Source organism: Peromyscus californicus, unplaced genomic scaffold (assembly GCF_007827085.1).
Source record: "Peromyscus californicus insignis strain IS unplaced genomic scaffold, ASM782708v3 Scaffold_4__1_contigs__length_199733344, whole genome shotgun sequence".
Classification (NCBI taxonomy): domain Eukaryota; kingdom Metazoa; phylum Chordata; class Mammalia; order Rodentia; family Cricetidae; genus Peromyscus; species Peromyscus californicus.
The window spans coordinates 165865084-165887615 of record NW_026294562.1 but is presented as its reverse complement, the minus strand read 5'-3'; the positions used below and the strand labels follow the sequence as shown (position 1 = coordinate 165887615).

The 22532-nt window shown below is 48.7% G+C and overlaps 1 protein-coding gene across 7 annotated transcripts in view; it reads right to left on the bottom strand.

Annotated features, from left to right (window-relative positions):
* Nucleotides 1-408: 408 nt before the first annotated feature.
* Nucleotides 409-22532, bottom strand: part of Znf541 (zinc finger protein 541) — a 39173-nt gene continuing 17049 nt past the window's right edge. For 2 of the 7 annotated variants that reach the window (XM_052712862.1, XM_052712861.1), the window contains 12 exons: nucleotides 20668-20908; nucleotides 16929-19009; nucleotides 15278-15354; nucleotides 13213-13531; nucleotides 6809-6872; nucleotides 6094-6236; nucleotides 5683-5786; nucleotides 4241-4316; nucleotides 3662-3750; nucleotides 1493-1633; nucleotides 1176-1357; nucleotides 409-1086 (listed from right to left, as the gene is read on the bottom strand). In XM_052712862.1, the coding sequence (XP_052568822.1) occupies nucleotides 918-1086; nucleotides 1176-1357; nucleotides 1493-1633; nucleotides 3662-3750; nucleotides 4241-4316; nucleotides 5683-5786; nucleotides 6094-6236; nucleotides 6809-6872; nucleotides 13213-13531; nucleotides 15278-15354; nucleotides 16929-19009; nucleotides 20668-20908 (3686 nt within the window). In that variant the 3' untranslated portion in view covers nucleotides 409-917. The other 5 variants (XM_052712867.1, XM_052712863.1, XM_052712865.1 and 2 more) reach the window with 5 other exon arrangements.

The window sequence follows — 22532 nt, the reverse complement described above, 5'->3', positions numbered from 1 at the left end:
CTCTTCTCTGTCCTCTTGCAAGTTGAGGTTAGAGCAGAGGTTCCTGTTCTTACATGGGCTGCAGCCAAGGTACCATTCTGCCTGCTGTCATTTCAGGTTGAGCAGCTGCATCCACATGTTCTTCTGGCTTCAGTCTAGCCACCCCTTCCATTATCATGGCCAGAGCATGCCTACCATCACCACCTTCTCACCTGTGTGCCCATTCACAACTGCTACAAGTCCTCTCCTAAAATGAAGCTCTATGAGGAAGGGGCTTTTTCTTCTGTGTATGTGTTCCCATCTACAGCCTGGGAACTGCTAGTGTATGCTGCTCAACAGAGCACAGCTACCTGTACCCACTTTCTCCCCTGTCTCTGCTCACCTCCTGGCCCCAGGTGTGGCCCTGAAGCTTTGGCAGAGCACACAGGCTAGAAAGTTGTAAAACAGTTGTTTAAGAACCCAATTTAATAAGATACAAGCAGACACATAAAAAACACACCTAACAATATACAGTCATTGCAAGACTAGGGATGGTGGGAATGCAGGGAGGCCCTGCCCAGAGGAGGGCCCAGCTCACTGGATCTCAGGTGTCCTCACTGATTCTCTCTAACCAATGTCAGTCCCATGCCTACAGCTCAGATCTAAAAGCTACCTAGACCAAACCTTCTGCTTCCCAGGGTCCCTTGCTCCAAGTGAATGGGACTGCAAATAAGCAACTATTAACCAGGAAAGAATGGAGCCTCTGGTCACCCACATGACTTCAGAGCTACCTGTGACAGCTTCTGCCTGTTCATGTCCAAATGCCAGCCAAGCTTGCTAGCAAAGCTGGGCATTTAGAGGACAGAGAGGGTAAGGGTGCCCCAAACACTTCTGAGAGACCCAGGGCACTGGCCTAGGGATGGATCCTCCCTCCTTGCAAACCAGCTTCCAGCAAGGAGTCACCACTGCAGGGGGCCCATGTCAGCCCCTAGCTCCTCCTCTTCCTCCTCCTCTTCCTCCTTCAGTGGGTAAGGCTTCACAGGCCACTTGACCCTGACAGGTTCCACGTGCTCCTGGAGGCGGTGGCGCTTCATGTGGGCATTCCGACTCTTGATCTTGTCGAACACTCTGTGGAGTCACGGGATGTGAGACAGAGGCAGAGGAGCTTGGGAGGTGAGGCAAACAAGAGGGTGGTAGTCCAGAGGGAAGGCTGGTACCTCTCACACTCTCTGCAAGGGAACACGCCTTGGCTCTCCACACTCCCTGGAGGCTCAGGGGTACGCTTGGGGGCTGCACTTGGGCTGGAATGAAGGATAGACTCCCTCCTGTAACTCTTGGTCTTTATCTTTAACTCAGGAGTTGGGCGGTGGGTGGGTCTCTCCCGAGGGCTGCAAGTGACCTGCAGAAGGGGTAAAGATGACTTAAGACACTAGTGTGGAAACATCCTCTGCAGGGAGACCTTCCCTTGGGAGCCTCTACCACCCTCTGGCTGGACCACAGATGCACCCAGGCCACTCCTTCATGCATCCTCTACCTTGTCTTCAGTCCTTTCTACCTCATCCAGCTCTCTCCTGCCCCTCTTCTCCAGCCCAGGAGCTCGGCCACAGTCAAACTTAACCATCTTTTTCCAGATGTAGTAGTATTCAACGCACTGTGCTACACTCTTAGTCTGGATCTGGTGGGAGAAGACATAGAAGCAGGCTGTGGGCAGTACCTGACATGTGAACTCCACCCTGGAAATCTCTTCCCTAACACCTCTGCCCATGGCTGGGCAAAGACAGGGATCTTGGTCCTTCTAGATGGTGAAGGATCCAAAATGAAGCCACATAGTAGCCACCAGCACTAAGTCCAGCATGCTTCTTCCCTGTAGGAAGACACATAAAGAGGAGGCTCACTGTGATGTTACAGCAGGCAATAGCCACACTTAGTGAGATTGTGACTAACACAGAATGCTCTTCCTCTGTGGTGAGCATACAGCCATCACAACTAAACAAAGCCTCAGAAACCCTCCAGGGAAAGTGACCACATGAGAAGGACACCTCTGAGTGCTATGGAGTTGAGAGTACTCAGGCCCAGCCACTTGCTCTTGTTAAAATATGACTCCTGGGCTGAATGTGGTGGTGATGTCTTTAATCCTCTGGAGTCCAGGCAGGCTGGACTACATAGTAAGTTCCAGGCCAGCCAGACTATGTACAGTGACCCTGTCTCAACAGACAAACATGGAGCCAGGTACAGTGAGTGATGTGGGACTGTAATCCCAGATCTCAGCAGGCTGAGCAGGACTGAAGAGTCTGAGGCCAGCCTGGGCTACACAATGATGCTTTATCTCAAGAAAGAAAGAACCTCTGGGTGGGGGAAGGGTTGAGGAACACTAACAAAACGGAGAGCTGGAGGTAGGACCTAGTGGTAGAGAGATGCTTACTATGAAAGAGGATGTGGATTCCCTTCCCAGCACAAGAAGACAGGGAGGAGGAGGAGGAAGGAAGGAAGAGAAAGCTGAGAAAGCTGAGCTGCTCAGAAGGAAACTCTCAAGAAATTAACTGGTCAGTGAATGCCAGAACATACTTTCTCTACATGAATCTGAAACTGCTTGTGTGTTGTTGAAAACTAGGAGTCAAGGCAGCATGTCTTCTGCTTAGGAAACAGTACCAAATTAAAAAGAAAAGGAAGCTCACTTCTGCTCCTGAATAAGATAAAGCAACAGGAGCAAATTCACCTTCCAGCCAAAAAACAGTGAAAGCAGCAATGCTGGGAAGGACAGTGAACTCTGAGAGCAGACTTTGTACATGACACTCACAACATCTTTATTTTATAATTGCCCAAACTGGGAACACTCAAATGTCCGTCAACTGATAAATAATTAGATACAACTGTGGTACTGCCATGCAGTAGACTATTATTTAGCAGCAGCAAGGATGAACTATTAATAAATTCAGTACAAAGGAACTTCAAAGTAAGCATGCTGAGTATAAGCAGCTAGATGAAGTGTGGAGCACATGCTGTCTGACTGCCCTAGTGACACAAAACGCCAGAAAGTGCAAACTTTCTTACAGATCAGGCTGACCAGGGACATGGGGAGGCACAGTGGCATGTGTAACAGCTGCCAGGAAAGGAGGAGGTGCTGGGCATCACAGAGAAGTTTGCTGTCTTGCCTGTGGTGACAGTCCCATGGGTGCACACATATGTAAAACGTACTCAGCCTTCTACCTTGTTTATGTGTAGTTTCATGTACACCATTTTTTTAAGAACAGAAGAGAGAACTGGGCAGTGGTGGCACACATCTTTAATCTCAGCCTTCAGGAGGCAGAAGCAGGCAGGTCTTTGTGAGTTCTAGGCCAGCCTGGTCTACACAGTGAGTTCCAGGACAGCTAGAACTACACAGAGAAACCCTGTCTCAAAAAACCAAAACCAAAACCAAAAAAAAAAAAAAAAAAAAAAAAACCCACCACCACCAAAAACAAACCCAGAAGAGAGCATTAGGTTGTATGTTCCTGTGTGTTTCCACACCTGCACATGTGATAAATCAGGACAGATAAAGGCAGCAAGTGCTGAGCTGGAGTGATCAGCACTTACTGACCAGAAGCAGGGCATCAGCAGGACATCTGAGGTAACAAGCTGCTTACAAGGTGCTAAGTGTGCTGTGGGCAGGTGAGGGGCAGTTGTGTGAGGCAGAGCTTGCTGCCCCAGCCCTCTGTCATCTTACCGTCTTGTGAATCAGGTAAAAGTCCTTCTTGTGGGCACAGAATGCCTTCTTGAAGAGCCTCTTCTCCATGGGGGTCCAGATGTCTGAACCTGCCAGGGAGCATAGCCAGGGAAGGGGAGGTTTTTCTCAAGGGACCACAGTCTGACTGACATGTGGACCACATGTTTTAGCACTGTCATTATGAGCATGGATAGTGTACCAATCTCAGACAGTCTTCCCAATCCCACAAAGCTGGAGTCTCACTATCCTCATGTTATATATGTGGGCCACTGGCTGGGGCCTTGGTGGCCAAGGGTGGGTGGGCCCAAGCTGCCTGGCTTTGCTGTGCTCAGCTGCACAACCTGAGTTCATATCCCTTGCCCCGGTCAGGAACGCTAATCTTGCTGGGACGAACTCTGAGGGAACGATGCAACAGGGCTGGTGGGGTCTAGTGAACTTAAGGCAGTGCCTGCAGAGTACCTCTGGAAAGAACAGGCCCCTTGATAAAGTCAGGCAAACGCCCTGAAAAGAAGGCCGAGGGGCAGAGGTGGAGGTGGAGTTTCCTAGGTCTCAGTGTCAAACAGCCCTTTCTCCAGTTACCTGTGTAGCGATAGTCAGCTAGCGGGTGAGTCCGGGGCTTCTGGGGTCCTCTGAGTAACAGAGTCTCCAAGGCAACCTGGAAGGACAGCAAATGTGGGCCACTCACGGGGCATGGGAAGTGGGAACTGCCTCCATTCTTCTTTTATTGAAAAAAACAAATGTCTCTAAAGTCATCTGGTTCAAGGCTACCTACAAGTGCTTGGTCCTTGGGCTGGTGGCCTATAACCTCACTGAGCACCCCTGTGAATGCCATCTTTGCCTTCAAAATATGACTTTTTCTATGAAGGACACAGTAGGTGGGTTTGTGAGGCACATACTCTTGCCCCTCCAGAGCCTGCTGCCTAGTAGAGTGCCATCCCACCTAGCACTACATTTTATTCTCTCTTCTGCACTCCTTGCTAGGGTGCTTTTACCTTTCAGCAGTGCTGGGGATGGAGCCTGGGCCTCACATATGAGTTACACTACTAGCCTTTGACTTTCTGAGACAGAGCCTCATACTGTAGCCCAGGCTGTTCCCAAACTTATTATCCTCCTGCTTTAGCCTTCCAAGTGCTGGAAGTACAGGTGTGAGTGACTGCATTCTTCAGCCAATACACTTATAAACAAAAACTGTCTCTCTTATAAGCCCTGTGAGGGTATGGACTACTCTAATTCTAGTTAAGAGCCAGACATGGACTTTCTAGGGTCTGGTACAAAATGAAAATGAGGATTTCCACTGGGTGGCACACACCTTTAATCCCAGCACTCTGAGTTCAAGACCAAACTGGTCTACAGAGCAAGTTCCAGGACAGCCAAGGCTACACAGAGAAACCTTGTCTTGAAAAACCATAAAAACAAAACAGGATTTCCACTCAGAAAGTCTGAAGAATCCCCAGATGAGGACAATGAAATATTAAATCAAAGACAGAGCCCTGACATGATTGACCTCCAGTGGGTGTTCAATATACATGTGCCAGGTACTGCCCCTCAGCTTGGCAGAAAGCATGGCCCAGGACTGAATCTCAGGTCTGGAACACTGGTCCTCTTGCACTGCCCCAGAATCCCTTCTCTTGGAGCAGTGGCTCTCAACCTTCCTAATGTTTTGACCCTTTAATACAGTTCCTCCTGTGGTGACCCTCAACCACAAAATTATTTTTGCCGCTACTTCATTTTGCTACTGTTATGAATTGTAATGTAAATATCGATGTTTTCTGGTGGTCTTAGGTGACTCCTGTGAAAGGGTTGTTTGAACCCTCACACAGGGGGTCTTGACCCAGAGGTTGAGAACCACTGTCCTGGAGACCTCACTGACTGACAACTCCTGTAGCTGAGCAGCTTTCACTCCCCCACGCTGCTAGACCAGCCTCAAAGGACTGAAAACATGGACCCTCACCTTCCGTCAGACAGGTAATCCAAGGCCCAGAATGCCCAGCCCCAGGAGTGCAGGATGCCGAGGGTCTCACCTGAACACTGCCCTGGGCTTCATGCAGGCAGTGGAGGGCAAGCTCTAGGTTGGTGCCCCCTCCTGGCATCACACTGGAGCATGCCACATTGCAGAGCTCTATCACTGTGGTCCCAGCAAAGCCCAAGAGCATTAGGAAGAAGAAATCGAGTCAGGCCATGCAAGGGAGGTAGCCTTCCCCTTAGCACAGGGGCTCCTGGTCAACTCCCCTTTCCTTATATCCCCATAGAGGGCAGGCTAAGTAAATGGAACAAGGAGGAACAACAGGAATTCAGGCCTGGTACTTGCACTGGCAAGTGAAAGGTGGGGCAGGGCAATGCAATGTGGGAGAGAGATGCTGGGCTCAGGGCACAATTCCTGGAGTTGGGTGGGGAAGGAGGGATCTTGGGATCTGACCCAAAGCCTCAGCCACCTCTGTCCTGGGTCTCTGGGTTGGTCATCACATCTCCCCATGGCTTCCAGACCAGAGAAGCTACATTCTCATCCACTCTGGCCAGCGGCCTCTCCTGCAGTTCTGGGATCTCCGCCTGAAATCTGCTTCCTACGTTGATGTGTCTGAAATGAGGCCACATACACACATGGGGATTCAAAGGTGACTAAGCCAGGAAACAGCAGAGAGGTACTATGTCCCCTGCTCACAGTCACAGTCTGCTCCATGGCAGCTTACTGCCATCTCTCAGACATGGTGGCTGCTCATTACCTTTATCACCCAACTGACACAGGCATTTCAGAACACTCTTCCTATCTTCTTTATTTCTGATTTCTGGCCTTGGGTGCCTCTCCTGGGGTCCAGGACAAGGAGCTACTTGATGACACTGGCCACCTGTGTCCAGCCACATCCCATAAATGCTCTAACCTCCTACACTATGCTGTCACCACTTCTGTCTAGAAGCCCAGGTCCATCCAAGAAATTCTGCCCCCACCCCAAGCTCATCTGTGTGAGTTCAGACAGAAGAAACACAATGGGAACTTTGACCTACTCCTGGAAAAGACCACAGCTTCTCCAGAGAGTATCTGCATCTGGCCTACCCTCCCTGGGAAGACAAGCCTGGAAAAGGAGACTTTGGAGCCCAAGCTGATGAAAGCCCCCTCACTAGAAGGACTGTGCACAAAGTGTCCCAACTCACGGTTCAATGCTGATTTTGGTGTCATCCTTCACCACACAGATGCCAAAGGAGCCGTCCACTTGGTCTAGAAAACACACAGGGAAGAGCCTCAACAAGACTGACCTGATAGGACCCTCAGGATCGTCTACCTGCCTTTGTGGACATAGAAGAAAACAAAGCTGTATGGCTTCGAGGAGGGGAAAGATTTCTGAAAAAAGCAGAGAAAGAAACTCAGTAATTTAAAACAAAACAAAACAAAAACTATTTTCCTGTCCTGATGGTGAGTTCAAGGCCAGCCTGGTCTACATAGTGAGTTACAGGACAGCCAGGACTACATAGACACTGTCTTGGGAAAAACAACCAAACAAACAAAACACTGATGAGGCTGGTAAGAGGGCTCAGCTGAGGAAATGTCACCGAGTCTAAAGAGCTTAGATCAATCTCTGGGGCTCACATGGTGGAAACAGAACTGACTGTTGCAGGTTGTCTTCTCACCTCACATGTGTACCCACAGACAGACAGACAGACGGACGGACAGACAGACAGACAGACACACACACAGACACACACACAAATAAATAAGTAAATGTAAAAAAACTGATAAAAAAAACACACACACAGTTATTAAACAAGAAAGTTAACATGCTGGTGAGATTGCTCAGGGGGTAAAGACACTTGCTCTGGACCTGACAACTTTGATTCAATTCCTAGGACCCATATAATGGAAGAAGAGAACTGACTCTCACAAGTTGCCTTTTGACCTCCACATGTGGCACCCATGAACATATGCTCAAACACATAGAATCAATCAATAAATGTAAGATTTAAAAATTAAAAGGGGGGCTGGAGAGATGGCTTAATGGTTAAGAGCACTGGCTGCTCTTCCAAAGGACCTGGGTTCAATTCCCAGCACCCACATGGCAACTCATAGCTGTCTGTGGCTCCAGTTCCAGGGTATCCAATGACCTCGCATGGACACACTGCAGGCAAAGCACCAATGCACATAAAATAAATACATAAATCTTTTTTAAAATTAAAAAAAACCTTGACTTCCTCTTGATAAGATTGAGAGTCCATCACTCTTAAGCAAGCTTGACTTTCTTCCCCATAAGTTCCTAGCTAGAGTAACTAAAGCTCATTCCCAAAGACTCCACATGAGGAGGAGGCTACCTCACAACACACAGCTCATAGGCTTAAGAAATTGCAGAAGGGCCTGTTAGATGGTTCAGTGAGTGAAGGTGTTTGCTGCCAAGCCTGATGACCTGAGTTTGATCCCTAGGACCTATGTGGTGGAAGAGGAGAACTGACTCCTACAGGTTGTTCTCCGACCTCCACATGTGCTCCACACAGATAGATGTAATTTGAGAAAATAAATTTTAAAAACTGTACAGTTTTAAAAAGCAAGGAAACTAAAATGATGAATTCCCATCAGGGAATAACTTTAAGAGGTGGAAATTCTGGAGTTAAAAAGTACAGTGACCAAAGTTAAACTCAACAGGTTTGACTGAGTTGGTAGAAAGAAATGGTCAACAAACCTGGAGGTGAATGAATAAAGAACCTGAAGAGGGAAAAGAATGGGGAAGGGTGGACACCACTAAACACTGAAATCACATGCAATGGATGCACCAGGCAGAGAAGAGCAGGGAATGGAAACACATTTAAAGAGAAAATGGTAGAAGGTCCCCTAGATTTGGTGAGAAACAATATGCACATCCAAGAAGCACAGTGATTCTAAATAGGACAAACACAGAGGCAAAGGTTCAGATTTCAAAAGCAAAATGAGAAAAACAAAACCACCTCACCCTACGCAAGGGAACTTCAGTAAAACTTACAGTTGACTTCTCGTGAAACTGGTGGTCAGAAGGTAGGGGCACATATGCTGAAAATAAATGTCAAACAAGTCTTATGCCAGAAAGTTAACCTTAAAAAGTAAAATGAGCCGGGCGGTGGTGGCGCACGCCTTTAATCCCAGCACTCGGGAGGCAGAGCCAGGCGGATCTCTGTGAGTTCGAGGCCAGCCTGGACTACCAAGTGAGTTCCAGGAAAGGCGCAAAGCTACACAGAGAAACCCTGTCTCGAAAAACCAAAAAAAAAAAAAAAAAAAAAAAAAAAAAAAAAGTAAAATGAGCCGGGCAGTGGTGGTGCAAGCCTTTAATTCCAGCACTTGGGAGGCAGAGGCAGGTGGATCTCTGTGAGTTGGAGGCCAGCCTGGTCTACAAAGCAAGATCCAGGACAGGTACCAAAACTACACAGAGAAACCCTGTCTCAAAAAAACCAAAAAAAAAAAAAAAAAAGTAAGATGAAAAAGATTCCCAGATTTCAAGAAAAATTGAGAAAAATCTGTTGCTACCAATCTTGGCTTCTGAGAAATATTACAGGGGGGATATTCTTCACCCTTGGGAGAAAGACTGAGACATCCTACAGCCCAGATGGAATCTGAACATGATGGAGTGAGGGAAGCCAAGCATAAGGAACCACATACTGTGACTCCATGTGTTTGAAACCTTTCAAGCAGCCAACACTACAGAGAAAGAAAGTGGATGAGCTCAGCTCAAACCTGGTCAAGAGGATGGGAAAGGAGTGGTGGCAGAGAATGGAGTTTCTTTCTTAGGTGAGAAAAATGCCTAAAAAGCAAGTATACGATGATGGTCCTATATCATTACTAAGAACCACTGAGCCATTATGCAGTTTAAAATGATAAGTTGTGGGGCTGCAGCGATGGCTCAGTAGTTAGGAGCATAGATTGCTCTTGCAGAGGGCCTGAGTTCAGTTCCCAGCACTCACATAAAGTAGCTCACACCCACCTGTAACTTTAGCCCCAGGGGGTCCAAAACTCCTATCTAAACTATACAGGCACCTCCCCTCACATGTGCATATAATACCCTGAAACACACACACACACACACACACACACACACACACACACACACACACATCCACATAATTAAAAAAATTAAGCTAGGCATGGTAGTGCATACTTTTGATCCCAGCTCTCAGGAGGCAGGGGCAGGCAGGTCTCTTCAAAGGTAAGGCCAGCCTGCTCTACACAGTGAGCTCCATGCTAGCCAAGACTACACAATGAGACTTTTTTCTCAAAACAAACAATGATAATTGTAGAATATGAGAATTGTGTGCCTTAAAGCTACGATACCTTTAAAAAGGGATTGTAAAGAGTGCTCAGGCAGTGGTGTGGCTCCACACTCTTAAAGTGAAGTGCTGGCAGAGATGATTACTCAGGTAATTATAAAAGGCAGTGTAATCATTGCAGTTTATCTTCTTTTTCTAATTAATTTAACGTTCAGCCACATAAGGCAATGTATATTATGGGGCTATAACATTTAGAAATATATGTTACAGTAACAGTACAAAGGAGCACAACTGTGCTTCTGTGGAGACGGTCCAGTCAGTGAGAAGACCTCAGCTCAATTCCCAGAACACCTATAGAAAAACAACAGAAAACGAAACAAAACAAAACAAAACAAAAAGCCCTGTGTGTCATGGTGCATATTTGCAACCCCAATGGTGGAGAGGCAAATAGAGTCCCTGGGCCCACTGGCCACCCAGCCTACTCCTGGATGAGCTCTCGGCCGGTGAAAGATCCTTTCTCAAAAGAAAGAGCCATGACAGTCAGGGGTGTTGTCTAGCCTCCACACACATGTGCACCTGTATACACATTAGAGTGCATACACACATACAAAAGAAGAATAGCCCCTGATGGTAACGGGCTCACAGGAGTTACAGAAAAGACATGGGGTGGCAACGAGGGGTAAAGCAAACGCTGCAGGCAGTGCTTGCTTTCTTCTATTCCCTTGGCTTCTTCATGTGACCAGATCTATAATATTGTGTGTAAAGTAGTGAGGACAACAGTGAAGAATGGGGTCTACTGACACATCTGCTTAGGAAACAGCTGAAGCAGGAAAAACCCATCAGATGGCGAGCACAGTGTCTCTGCTCTTCACCATTACTACACGAGCACAAAGCTGAATGGATTCTGCTAAGGAAAGATGTCTGCTGCGCAACACATGGTGACATGTGCCTGCCACTCCACCACTTTGGAGACTCAGGTAGGAGGATGGTGAGTCCCAGGCCAGGCTGGGCCGTATAGAGATCCTATCTCAAAAAAGCAACAAGCAAAGATACGTGAGACACACGCTCACAAAAATGAGACAGTGCAACAAGACCTAAATAAATGGGAAGATGGTCCATCATGGATAGAAAGGACTAAATTATTTAGGATGGTAATACTTCCTAACTTATCTACATATTAAACAGAATAACTATCAAAATCACCACTCATCCTAAAATTCTACAGCAATGCACTGGGCCTGTCACAGCTAAAACAATCCTGGAAGACAGAACAACGTGGGAGAACTCAAATAAATCTATTTAAGAGCTTACTACAAAACTACAGTGGTCAAAACACTGTGGTACTAGCATAAGAATAAGCATGCAGACCAACAGGAAAGAACTAAGGAGCAAACCCATCCACTGTTGGTTAATGGGGGTATGTGTCTGTAAGTGCAAATGTATGCAGATAAGCATGCAAGTGCGTGTGTGTGTGTGTGTGTGTGTGTGTGTGTGTGTGTGTGTGTGTGTAGGCCAGGGGTAAATGTCATGTGTTGTTCCTCAGATAGCCCCCCACCTTGATTTTTGAGACAAGATCTCTCAGTGGCCGAGAGCTCACTAGGCAGGCTGCACTGGCTGCCAGGCAAACCACAGGGATGCACCTGTCTCCCTAGTGCTGGGATTACAAGTGCATGCCACTACACTCAGCGTTTCTTACATAGGCTCTGGGGACTGAGCCCAGTCTTTGTGCTTGTGTAGCAAGCACTTTATCAGCTGAGCCATCTCCCCAGCCTTGGTCACCTGATTTTAATAACGGTGCCTAAAACAATTCAGTGGGAATGATCTTTTCAGCAAAAGACTGGAGCAAGCAGAATCTATGCAAAATAATGAACTTTGATACTTACCTCATACAATATCCAAAAGCTAATTGGAAACTGACTAAAGATGTAAATTTAAAAGGCAAAATTAGGGGCTGGAGAGATGGCTCAGAGGCTAAGAGCACTGGCTGCTCTTCCAGCACCCACATGGCAGCTCACACCTGTTTGTAACTTCAGTTCCAGGGGATCTGACACTCTCACACAAACATACATACAGGCAAAACATCAATGCACATAAAAATAAAAATAAAAAATCACTTTAAAAAGATTTTTTTTAAAAAGAGTCAAAATTAAACTGCTGAGGTGGGGCATTGTGAGACTGAGGCAGGAAGGGTGTAAACTCAAGGCCTGCCTGGGCTACAGAGAAAAGGAGAATGTCCCTTTATGACCCCATGCTAGCCACCTTGTCACATAAAACACCCGGAACACAAACTGCCAAGGGGCTCCCAGCAAGATGCTTGGCACCAGTAGCTGTCAGGACAACACAAATCCAAACACAGCAAGAAGCACCTTTCACCTGACAGGACGGTTTGAAAGAAGCACAGTCTATAAGTGCAGGCAAGGAGCAGTGGTATCAGGACTCCCCTGGATTGTTGGTGGGAATCCAAAAGGGGACAAATACTCTGACACATAGTTTGGCAGTTTAGAAGGTTAAATAGAATTTCCATGTGACCCAGCACTTCATTCTAGATATTTTACACAAAAGGAATTAGCACATTGATTCCCCACAGGAAATTGTTCACAAATGTTCTTACAGCATTATTTACAATAGCCAGAAGGAAAATAATACCCATACCCATCAACTGATGATAAAAGAAAAAAGTGTGGTCTAGCCATCCAGTAGATTATTACTCACCAAGAAAAAGAAAGCTCTAACATATGCTACCACCTGGTAAACCCTGAAAACATCAAACTAAGTAAAATGGGTGAAACATAAAGGGCTGCAAGTGCATGATGTCATTTATATGAAATACCTAGCATAGGCAAGTCTGTAGGGACAGGAAGTAGATGAGGGGCTTCCTGAGGCTAGAAGGTGCATAGGACTGTAGGGATGACAGCTGGGAGGGTGGTAGAGCTGCCAGGAGTACAGGTTTCTGGGGTGGTAAAGCCCTCTAAAGAGAGCATGCAGGGAGGTTCAGAGCCCTGAGAGCAGCCTCAAATCACAAGCTTGAAATGGCTGATCTGCATGGCAGGCATGCACAGCATGTGCCCCTGTCTCCATACAGTGGTTATGAAAACAAACAGAGGGATGGTTGAGCTAAATGGCATCTATGTGTTCTTTCTGACTGTTTGAAAAAAAAGTCTAGAAGGTTCTTATCCAAGAATGGTCTTGGTATGTTTCTGAATAGCACTGAGTCCCCCAGAGCAGGCACATACAAGGTTGGAAAGAATGGCTGGACCAGATACCACAAGATGATATCATTATGGGCCATAGGAGATGCAACCTAGCCAGGATCAGAGTCATGCTCTGGCCTCACTCACCAAACACAGGGCTGATGAGATGGGGCCCAGCCCGGGACGTGGAGCAGAGGGTGTTGAAGTACAGGCCAGAGCCCTCCCGGATGGGGCTGAGCATGGGTGGTGGTGTGTAAGGAGAGCACTGGAACAAGCCCTTCAGGAGGTGGTCCACCAGGAACACAGGAGAGCGTAGGCAGCTCTGGTGGCACCCTCCTGGGCCTGGCTCCCCAAGGGCAGAGGGTGCAGGAGGGGCAAACAGGGCCTTGGCTTGGGGCCGCTTCTTCCGCTTTCTGTTCTGGTTGCTCTCCTTGCCGTCTCTCTCTTCCCCATCTTTCTCTTGTCCCTGAAGAGGAGAGGACAGAACCACAGGTGTCACCTGAGGCCACCTGCTGTACAAACTCAGTCTTCAGCTTGTTCAGGGATAGGAAAATGGGGCTGGTCATGGTGACAGAGGGAAGCAGGATACTTATGCCTGCCATGGCCATACCCAGGCCTTAGCATAGAGGCTGAGCAGAGCTTTCTGCTCACAGCCCAGCCCCACCTGAGACAGAGCTGACCAACATACTGAGTATGGTGAAATCCTGAGGCCCAGAGCCTCCTCACACACTCACACAGCAATGTATAGGGGCAGTGCAGTGGTTCAAGTGACAAGCATTCCAAGAGTGAAGGCCAGATACAGGGTGCATTGGTACATGCCTTTAATCTCAGCACACAGGAGGCAAGTGGATCTCTGTGAGTTCAAGGCTAGCCTGGTCTACAAAGCAAGTTCGAGGTAAGCCAAGGTTATATAGAGATCCTGTCTCAACAAAACAAAACAAAACAAAAAATATATATAAAAAGAAAAAAAGAATGGGAGCCAGAGACATAGTCTTATGGTGTGACAAAATAAAAATGTATTTTCACAGATGCCAGTGGCTCTTATGAGCCAACAGCAGCCTAGCACTGACACAGGAACTTCAGTCCAGGGTCCAACAGTAAAGAGATGAGCTTCAGAGACCCATCACAATGACCCCTCACATCTTCCATTGCTCCTTCCTCCCTGCCAGCCTTCCTGCCTGGCCCCTCAGCCTTCCTCGGTTCCTTCTTCCCCCATATCCCAGCCCTGCAAACTCTGGTCAGTGCTATCTGGGGTCAGGGCCTGGGCTGACAAGGTCATTGCTGTTGCCAGCACTCAAATTGTTAGGCTTGACCTGGGCTCAGCTAGTGTTAACTGTGAGTGCAAACCGAGGCTTTAGAGTGAGGACTCTCAGTGCTTCTGGTTTGGGGTTTTCCCAGGACTTCCACAGCAGGTGAGAAACAACACCTGGAGAAGCACCCACCTAGGCCATGCTCTCCAGCTGGGGCTATGCTGACCAAGGACATTTTGGCTTCCGGGGGACCTCATCCCCATCAGGCCTCAGTGCAAAACTGTGCCAAATACCTGAGCATGGAGAGTTGGCAGCTTTAAAAGAAAGAGCAGCCACGGAGAAGAAACTGCTCCTGATGATATAGAAAGGCCGGGAGGCTGGTGCAAGGGCCTGCACAGATGGTCCTGGCACTCATGTCACCCCCATCACCCTGCCAGAATGCTGCCTTTAACCTGGACGGATGGCACTGTCCTTTCATCCATTCCCCAAAGCCTGTCCAACTCTGTACCACAAAAGTCCTTCACCTGCTGCTCCTGCTTCCCCCGAGGTGATGGCCACTGGTCACTGTGGAAACACATGTGGCTGCTCAGCCCTTTCTCGGTATAAAACATCTGGCTGCAATTCTTGCACACAAAAGTGCTCTTTGACTCCATCCAGTCTGTGGGACCCCCATTTGGCTGATGGCTGTGGGTAGAAAAGGCAGGGGGCAAGAGTGGAAGCATGAGACTCTACCACTGACTGCTGCTGCTGCTGTTGTTTTTGCTGTTTGTTTATGTAACCCAATCCACTGACAGCTCTTACTAAACAATGAAAATGGAAGACCATATTCAACTTTCCAAGGACTGAAGTGCCCTCTGCAGGGCTGGAGGCATCTGGCTCCTTCACCCAAGACAGTGCAGAGAAGCCGGAGGACTTGCCAGGGGCAGTGCCCTCCCTGGTGGGGCATGGGCTTCAGAACTTACCAACCGCCTGTCAAGCTCTCTTCCTTCACTGGATGGGGGAGCCTGTAGATGTTTCCACCCTGGAGATGAGAGGATATCTGAGCCAGCAGAGCCCAGACAAGGGAATAAGAAATACGGCATTGGGGAAACCTCCATGACGGTGATTGGGCAATGGTGTCTCAGGCTTGACACCAAAGCAAAGCAGAAAAGTCAACAGACACACACTGGATTCACTGAAACCGAAAGCTTCAACCCCACAAGTATTCACACATAAGATAAAAAGACACCCCACACAAAGGGAGAAAGCACTTGCAAGTTACATGTATGATGCACATATATGTACATATGTACATATATATATACATATACATATATATATACACATATACATATATATCTTTGCAAGTTAGTAAGATAACAGTTCCCAGGTGTACTACAAGCACATGGGAGGATGCAAACTTCAGCAGCGCCAGGGCATGACAGTGGCAACACAAGCAGACACCACTGTATATCCAGAGTGACTATGACAGCAAAGAGCATGGAGAAACCAGGGCACTTATGCACGGCAGAGGTGCTGGAAAACAGTGCTGCTCTCTAGAAAGCAGTCTGGCTACTCTTTAAACACTGAGCAGAGATTCTAGGATCTGGTGATTCCAGTCCTAGGGTCTAGCCAAGAGAAACGAGAACATGCACCCACACAAAAGCTGCACACAGCCTTCCCAGCAGCTCACTCACAAGAGTCAAAGAGTGAAACAGTCCACTGATGCTCAGCCAGAAAAAGAATGGAGTAGGGTAGTAAGATGGCTCAGGGGGTAGAGGCACTTACTGCCAAGTCTGATGATCTGAGTTTGATCTTTGCAACCCACATGGTAGAAGGAGAAAACCAGCTCCTACAAGCTGTCCTCTGACTTCCACATGAGCTCTGTGGCATGCTCATGATCACACACACACACACACACACACACACACACACACACACACACTGTGCCAAGTGTGGCGGCACAGGTCTTTAATCCCAGAACTTGGGAGGCAGAGGCAGACTGATCTCTGTGAGTTCGAGGCCAGTCTGGACTACATAGCAAGTCGCAGGCCAGCTAATGCTACATAGTGATACCCTTTCTCTAAATAAGTAAATGTAAAAATTGTTTTTAATTTCTAAAAAAAATTATGAAGTACTGACAGATGCTGCCACATGGATGGACCTTGATCATGTAATATAAGCAGACAGTGCTAGACACAAACTACCACACAATGTGTGACTCTGACATGAAATTTCCATAGCAGTTAAGCCACAGAGACAGGTCTGTGGGTGCCTAGGGCTGGAAGGATAACGGTACAGGGACCAAAAGACTGGTGTGATAACTAAGGGATGCAGGGTATCTTCTGGTAGTGATGAAATGTTCTGGCCAACAGTAATAGTTGTGCCAGAACCTGCAACTATACCAAAATCTGCTAAAGCACAAAATTTGAAAGGGTTCATTATACAACATTTGGCCAACAAAAATGTAAATGTTTACAAAATAGTAGCTGTGAGATGGTGGGAATGATGCTGCTCTCACAAGAGGAGTGGCTAAGTGCCACTGCATAATACACAAAGGACCCAGGTTCTGTGCATGCGTGTGGAATGCACAGCCATCACATGCAGTTAACAGTTAAGGGAGGAGGCCTGTACCTTGATCTCCTCTCAAGAGTTGAAGGAGGCAAATCCAGGAGGAAGTAGGAGGCAAAGGAAAGCAGGGAAGAGAGCTTAGTGAACAACAGTGATCAGTGCTTTTCCTGGTAAACCACGTCTGAGGACTCACTGCAATGGGGGAAGTGCCTGCACAGTTAACCAATGCTATACATCCAAGGACATACACACATCCCTGCCACAGCATAGGGTGATAGAGGGGTACAAATACCTGGATTCTGTTGAAGATTGTCAGCTTAGACTTCATGTCCCGGGGGGGATCTGCCAGAGGCCCAGCCGATGAGAAGGAGGCCATGGCCACCTGGCTGGGAGAAGCTGCACAGCACACATCCATCTTTACTTTTTCCTTCCGGAAACCAGAGAATCTCTGGGCCCTGGGGTGGCCTGAGAAGAGCCTGTAGCCTCCGCCTCGTGGGCAGGCTGGGCCCTTCTCACCTCTCATGGCCCCCGGAGCCAGGGCATTCTCACCTTGCCCCTGTTTCCCAACCAGCTGGGTTCCAACTGGCTCATCTCCACCTAACTGGGACTGCCGTGAGCCTGCACTGGGGAGAATGTCCCCCAGGTCCAAGGTCCCTTTGGCCAGAGAAGAGCTGTCTGGATTCCGTGATGGGTGCAGAGCTGGCCCTGTGAGGGACGGTGGTGCAGAGGCCACTTTGGGTCCTCCTTTTGTGTCTCGCCTCGGGCCACCAGGAGATGCTTCTCTGGACACTGCAGGCATGGTTTTCCTCCTGCGGACTGGGGATCCCTCTGGCTCTGAGTGTCCAGGGCCTATCTGGAAGGAGTCCACAGCAGGTACTGGTGGCAGGGCCTGTGGTGGCCATGGCCCCTGCAATGGCTTCAGGGCTGACTGCTTGCCTTCCGGCCCTGGTCTCTGGGCTGAGGCTGTAGCCACCTGGGTGTGGGAGAAGATCCGCTGGGACTTGGCAATCATTTGGAGCACCTGCATCTGCTCGTGGCTCACCAGAGACTCCTGTGACTTCATGAACAGCTGCCGGAAGAGGGGTGTAGTATCTGAGGGGAGCCCACCTGGGTTCTGTGTATCTTGGAGCCCAAGCTCTGGGGGGCTCTGCCATGGGAATGGCTCACAGTCGGGTTTGCTCTTCTTGGGAGCCCAGCCATCATCTTCCCCGGCTGTCTGTCGGACATCACTGGAGGTCTCACCAGGTGCCTTCAGGAGTGCAGGAGGAAATGGCAGCAGGTCCTCCTGGCTGGTGCCCAGGTTGGGTGAAGGCTCCACTGTGGTGGGGATGCTGCTGGGCCCAGGGCCCCCCTCAGAGCCCTCCCGGGATGGCACTGTAGGGGGCTTGTGGACCATAAACACATTGCTGCCTTTGTTCTTGGGACAGCCAGGCAGGTTCCGGAGCCACTGGAAGTTGTGGCTGGATGGCTGGGATCCTGAGGGAACAGAGTGGCCGCGGAAGAGAGGCAGGCAGGCAGGAAGGGAGCTGCCCTCCGGCCAGCCCTCCAGGGAGGATGGCCGTTGAAGCCGTGGAGACTCTGACTCCAACTCTGACTCTGGTGGGTCAGGGGCACCATTCTCAGCCACCCTTGACTGGACAGCTGTGAACACTTCAGTGGCAGGTTCCTTCCGTGGGGGATGAGTTTCCTCAGGAACTTCAGAGCCCAGGGTTCCTGGGGCCACTGGGGTGCTGGCTGGTATACAGGATGATGACCCCAGTGAGGTGGGGCAAGCACAGGCCGAGCTCCTTGCCTCAGTGTCAGAAGGACCCACTGCTGGGCCAGGAGAGGGAATCTTCTGGTGGACAATGCTGCTTACAATACAGCGAAGGAGGTCTCGGTTGGGCAAGACAGAGCCAGGGGATCTAGCTTCTGGAGGTCCCAGGGACCTCAGGCCACTGGGTGGAGGCTGGTTGGCCACATCGTGGTTGTGGGTTGGGTCTCCATAGCCCTCCTCTTCTGGTGGGGCCTCCTTCAGGATGCATACTCCATGCTGGACCTCATAGTGGCGGCGCAGGGAGCGGTAGTCACAGTAGCTTTTGCTGCAGCCCTGCTCAATGCACACAAAGGGCTTGGTCTTCTGGTGGGTAAGCATGTGCCCGGTCCTGCAGTGAGACATGGAAGGGAGATCACTAGGCAAGCCCCACACCCCAATACAAGAACTGCTTGGGTCCCTTACTCTGTCTAACCAACTGGAAGAGACTCAATTCCCTGCCCTTACCACTAACAAACCCTGTGGGAAAAAAATAAATCCCACGAGAGCCAGATCAGGGTTCCCCAAAGAGGGATCACAAGGGACAACAGTTCTCTAAAGGTGAACCCTGGGGACCCGGGCATAGCTGGGATGTGTTAAAGCATGCATTCACCCCCCAAACACACACCCCACTTTACTCTTTGAACGTTCAAAAGCATGTGGGGGGCATGTGGCGTGTTTAACCTTTACTTTCATATAGTTCCACCAGCATTCCTGAGAAGCAGAGCTCTGGAGAATACATTTGAGGAGATGCCAATCTGGACCTACCACAGGACTGTCTATGATGACAGTTTCCTGGAATCCCCCCTTACCCCACAACTCCAGCCAAGAAACCAACTTACCAATAGTCAATAAAACCTTCCTAGAGCCAAAAGACTAGTATGTCAATAATCAGTGCAAGTGTAAATGCATGTTAATGTGTATTGTGTCCACTCCTGCCTATGTGGACTGTGACACAGTCAACAATGAGCCCTTACCCTCGGGATCCTGACAGTCTAGCTTTGAACAATCCCAGGGTTATATGGCTAGGACATTTTAATGATTACTGTCTTTCTACAAAGAATGTCCACGGTCTTGTGAGGAAAGGACTCAGAAGACCTAAGTACTAGTCCTAGGAGAAAGCTACCTCCTTTGCCTGAGGTGAGGACGGACCAGAGGGTGAAGAGAAAGCCCCTCCTCCCTCCACCCAGCACCCTAGCTAGGCTCTGTCCTTTCCCACTTTTGAGCCGCACAGCAACAAAAACTTGTTATTCTTAAGGCATTAACTACAAGGGAGCTTGCTCTAAGCTCCTTTTTTTTTTCTTTCTTTTTTTTCTCCTGGTTTTTCGAGACAGAGTTTTTCTGTGTAGCTTTGTCTGTCCTAGAACTTGCTGTGTAGATCATCTCAAACTCACAGAGGTCTGCTTGCCTCTGCCTCCTGAGTGCTGAGACTAAAGGTGTGCGCCGCCACCTCCACCACCACCACCACCACCGCCGTCACCACCACCACTATGTGGTCACTCTAAGCTTTTATACAGGCTTTTTTGGAAAATCCTCAGGGGTTGCAGACCCAGTGTCCTTAGACACCTGCCAGGGACTTGGGACATCTCTTTACCAAGTTAGCCAAACTCATTTGTATTGTTTTTTTTTTCCCTCATGTAATCCAGGTGGACCTCAAACTTGCTATGTATGTAGTTGAGGTTGGTCTTGGACTCTTGCTTCTCCTGCCTCCACCTCCCCAGTGTGCCATCATGCCTGGTAATCAATCACATTTATAAACCACAAGAGTCATGGCTGCAAATAGAGGCAGGGATTTCCTCACTGGTATAAATTTGGGGGCTCAGTAAAGAGACCTGCCCCAGACAGTAGCGGTGTGAAGAGAGCAGAGTCCACACCAGAGGATAGGGAACACACATCTGGGTAGCACAGAGGTGGGAACTCAACAAAGGACAGGATGGGTGGATGAGAGAGAGCATAGGGAAGGACAGGTGCATGGCCCCTGCCCTTCTCCTGACCAGACTCTTGACATACAGGTGGTCCTGGCGCTTGAAGGCCTTGCTGCAGACTTTGCACACGTGTTTCCTCTCCTGGCTGTGTGTCAGGTAGTGCTTGCTCAGGGAACTGGCGCTGCTGAACACCTTCCCGCACAGGCTGCAGTCCAGGAGCGGGTTCTGAGGGGAACTGTGCTGCCGCTTGCCTTTCCTTGTACTCCCAGTGGCCCTGCCTCCTTCATCAGCCTCTTTAGGTACCTTGAGTGCTCCCAGCCCCAGGTCTAAACAAAGGGAGAAAGCACAGATTATGTCAAGCTAGGGTTTGGGAGTCCTAAAGCAATATAGAGCCTTAGCATGGAGCCCTGTCCAGGTTGCCTGAGACCCCTCCATGTCAGCGCTCTGCATGGGCAGAAGACAAGGCACAGCTGGAAGGGAACCAACAGGCCATATCTATAGGACTGCACCTGGTCTTGGTGCAAGATGTGGAGGGCTGGGGATGGCACCAGGCTGAGCTTCTAGGGCAGCAGCATGACCAGCAGAGCTGGAAGCCGACCTGGTACTGATACTCACACAAGGTCTATCTGGAGCTACATTATCCAAACCTGAGAAAATAATGCAACTGTGCACTCACCCATTTAGCTCTGCTCTTGGGTTCTTAGTTTTTTACAAAAATCTACCTGCTTTTTCTAGTAAAATGTTAAAACAACCTTATATCTGACAAGAGAGCTTGGAGGTGAGTGCATTATTTGCTGTGTGTGTGTGTGTGTGTGTGTGTGTGTGTGTGTGTGTGTGTGTGTGTGTGTGTGTGTGATACACTGGGGGTTGAACCAAGGGTCTGACATATGCTAGTGCTTGGCAAGTACTCTACAAGTGAGCTATACACCAGCCCTTTATTATGACCTATGAAACAGCATTCCAAACAAAAATTGTAGAAATACCCAAGAACATGGAAGACTGTTCATATCATACTACTAAATTTAAAAAAAAGAAAGAAGGAAGGAAGGAAGGAAAGGAAGAGAGAAAGGAAGGAAGAAAGAAAGAAGAGAGAAAGCAGCCTATTTGAAAACAGAATTACCCCAGGTGTGAAAACAGAAAAGTAAATTTAAGTGGAAACAGGCAGACTGGGGTTCACTGGCAGAGAGCTGGGCTGGTTTTACCGCCCCCCCATATGTGTCTGAATTTCCCACATTTTCTGTATCTCTTGGTAAAATGACAGCTGACATTTTTATGAATTGTGTCTCCTGAGGAGCAGCTGAAGGAAATAGGGACATTCAGGTGGCAAAGGGAGGTGTCTTCAAGTACTGAAAAGGCCATCATGTGGAGAAGGAGCAGACTGCCTCTGTCCTGATCCAGGGGGCCAGAGAGAGGCTTGGGACAAGACTGAAGGGAGAAAAACCACTGTGGTGAATAACCGAAGAACTCTAAAAGTATAGACAAGAAAACCCAGGCTCCCTAGGATACGGTCCTCAGCCTTGCTGGGTGCTTTATGTGCATATCAGAGCAACCGTAAAACTAGAAAACAAACTCCATCAACACAAAACTGACAAGGACACCGGAGCCAGGCAGTCAGTGGCCAAACAGTCACCTGAGCTTTCTAGAAAGCAGTGTCATGAAGCTGAGAACTGTGAGCAGAATGTCAGCCAACTAATACAAAAGAAAATTCAGTATGTCAAAAGCTGTCCACAAGGGCTGGAGAGAGAGTACTGGCTGATCTTGCAAAGGACCAGAGAGAGTCCAGTTCCCAGGGCCCACGGGAGGCAGTTCACAATTGCTTGTAACTACAGCTCCAGGGGCTCCAATGCCCTGCTCTATCACAGGCACCTACATACATGTGGAATATACACTCGCAGACATTAACACATACACATAAATAAAATATTTTTAAAGCTGTTCATAGAAACACTT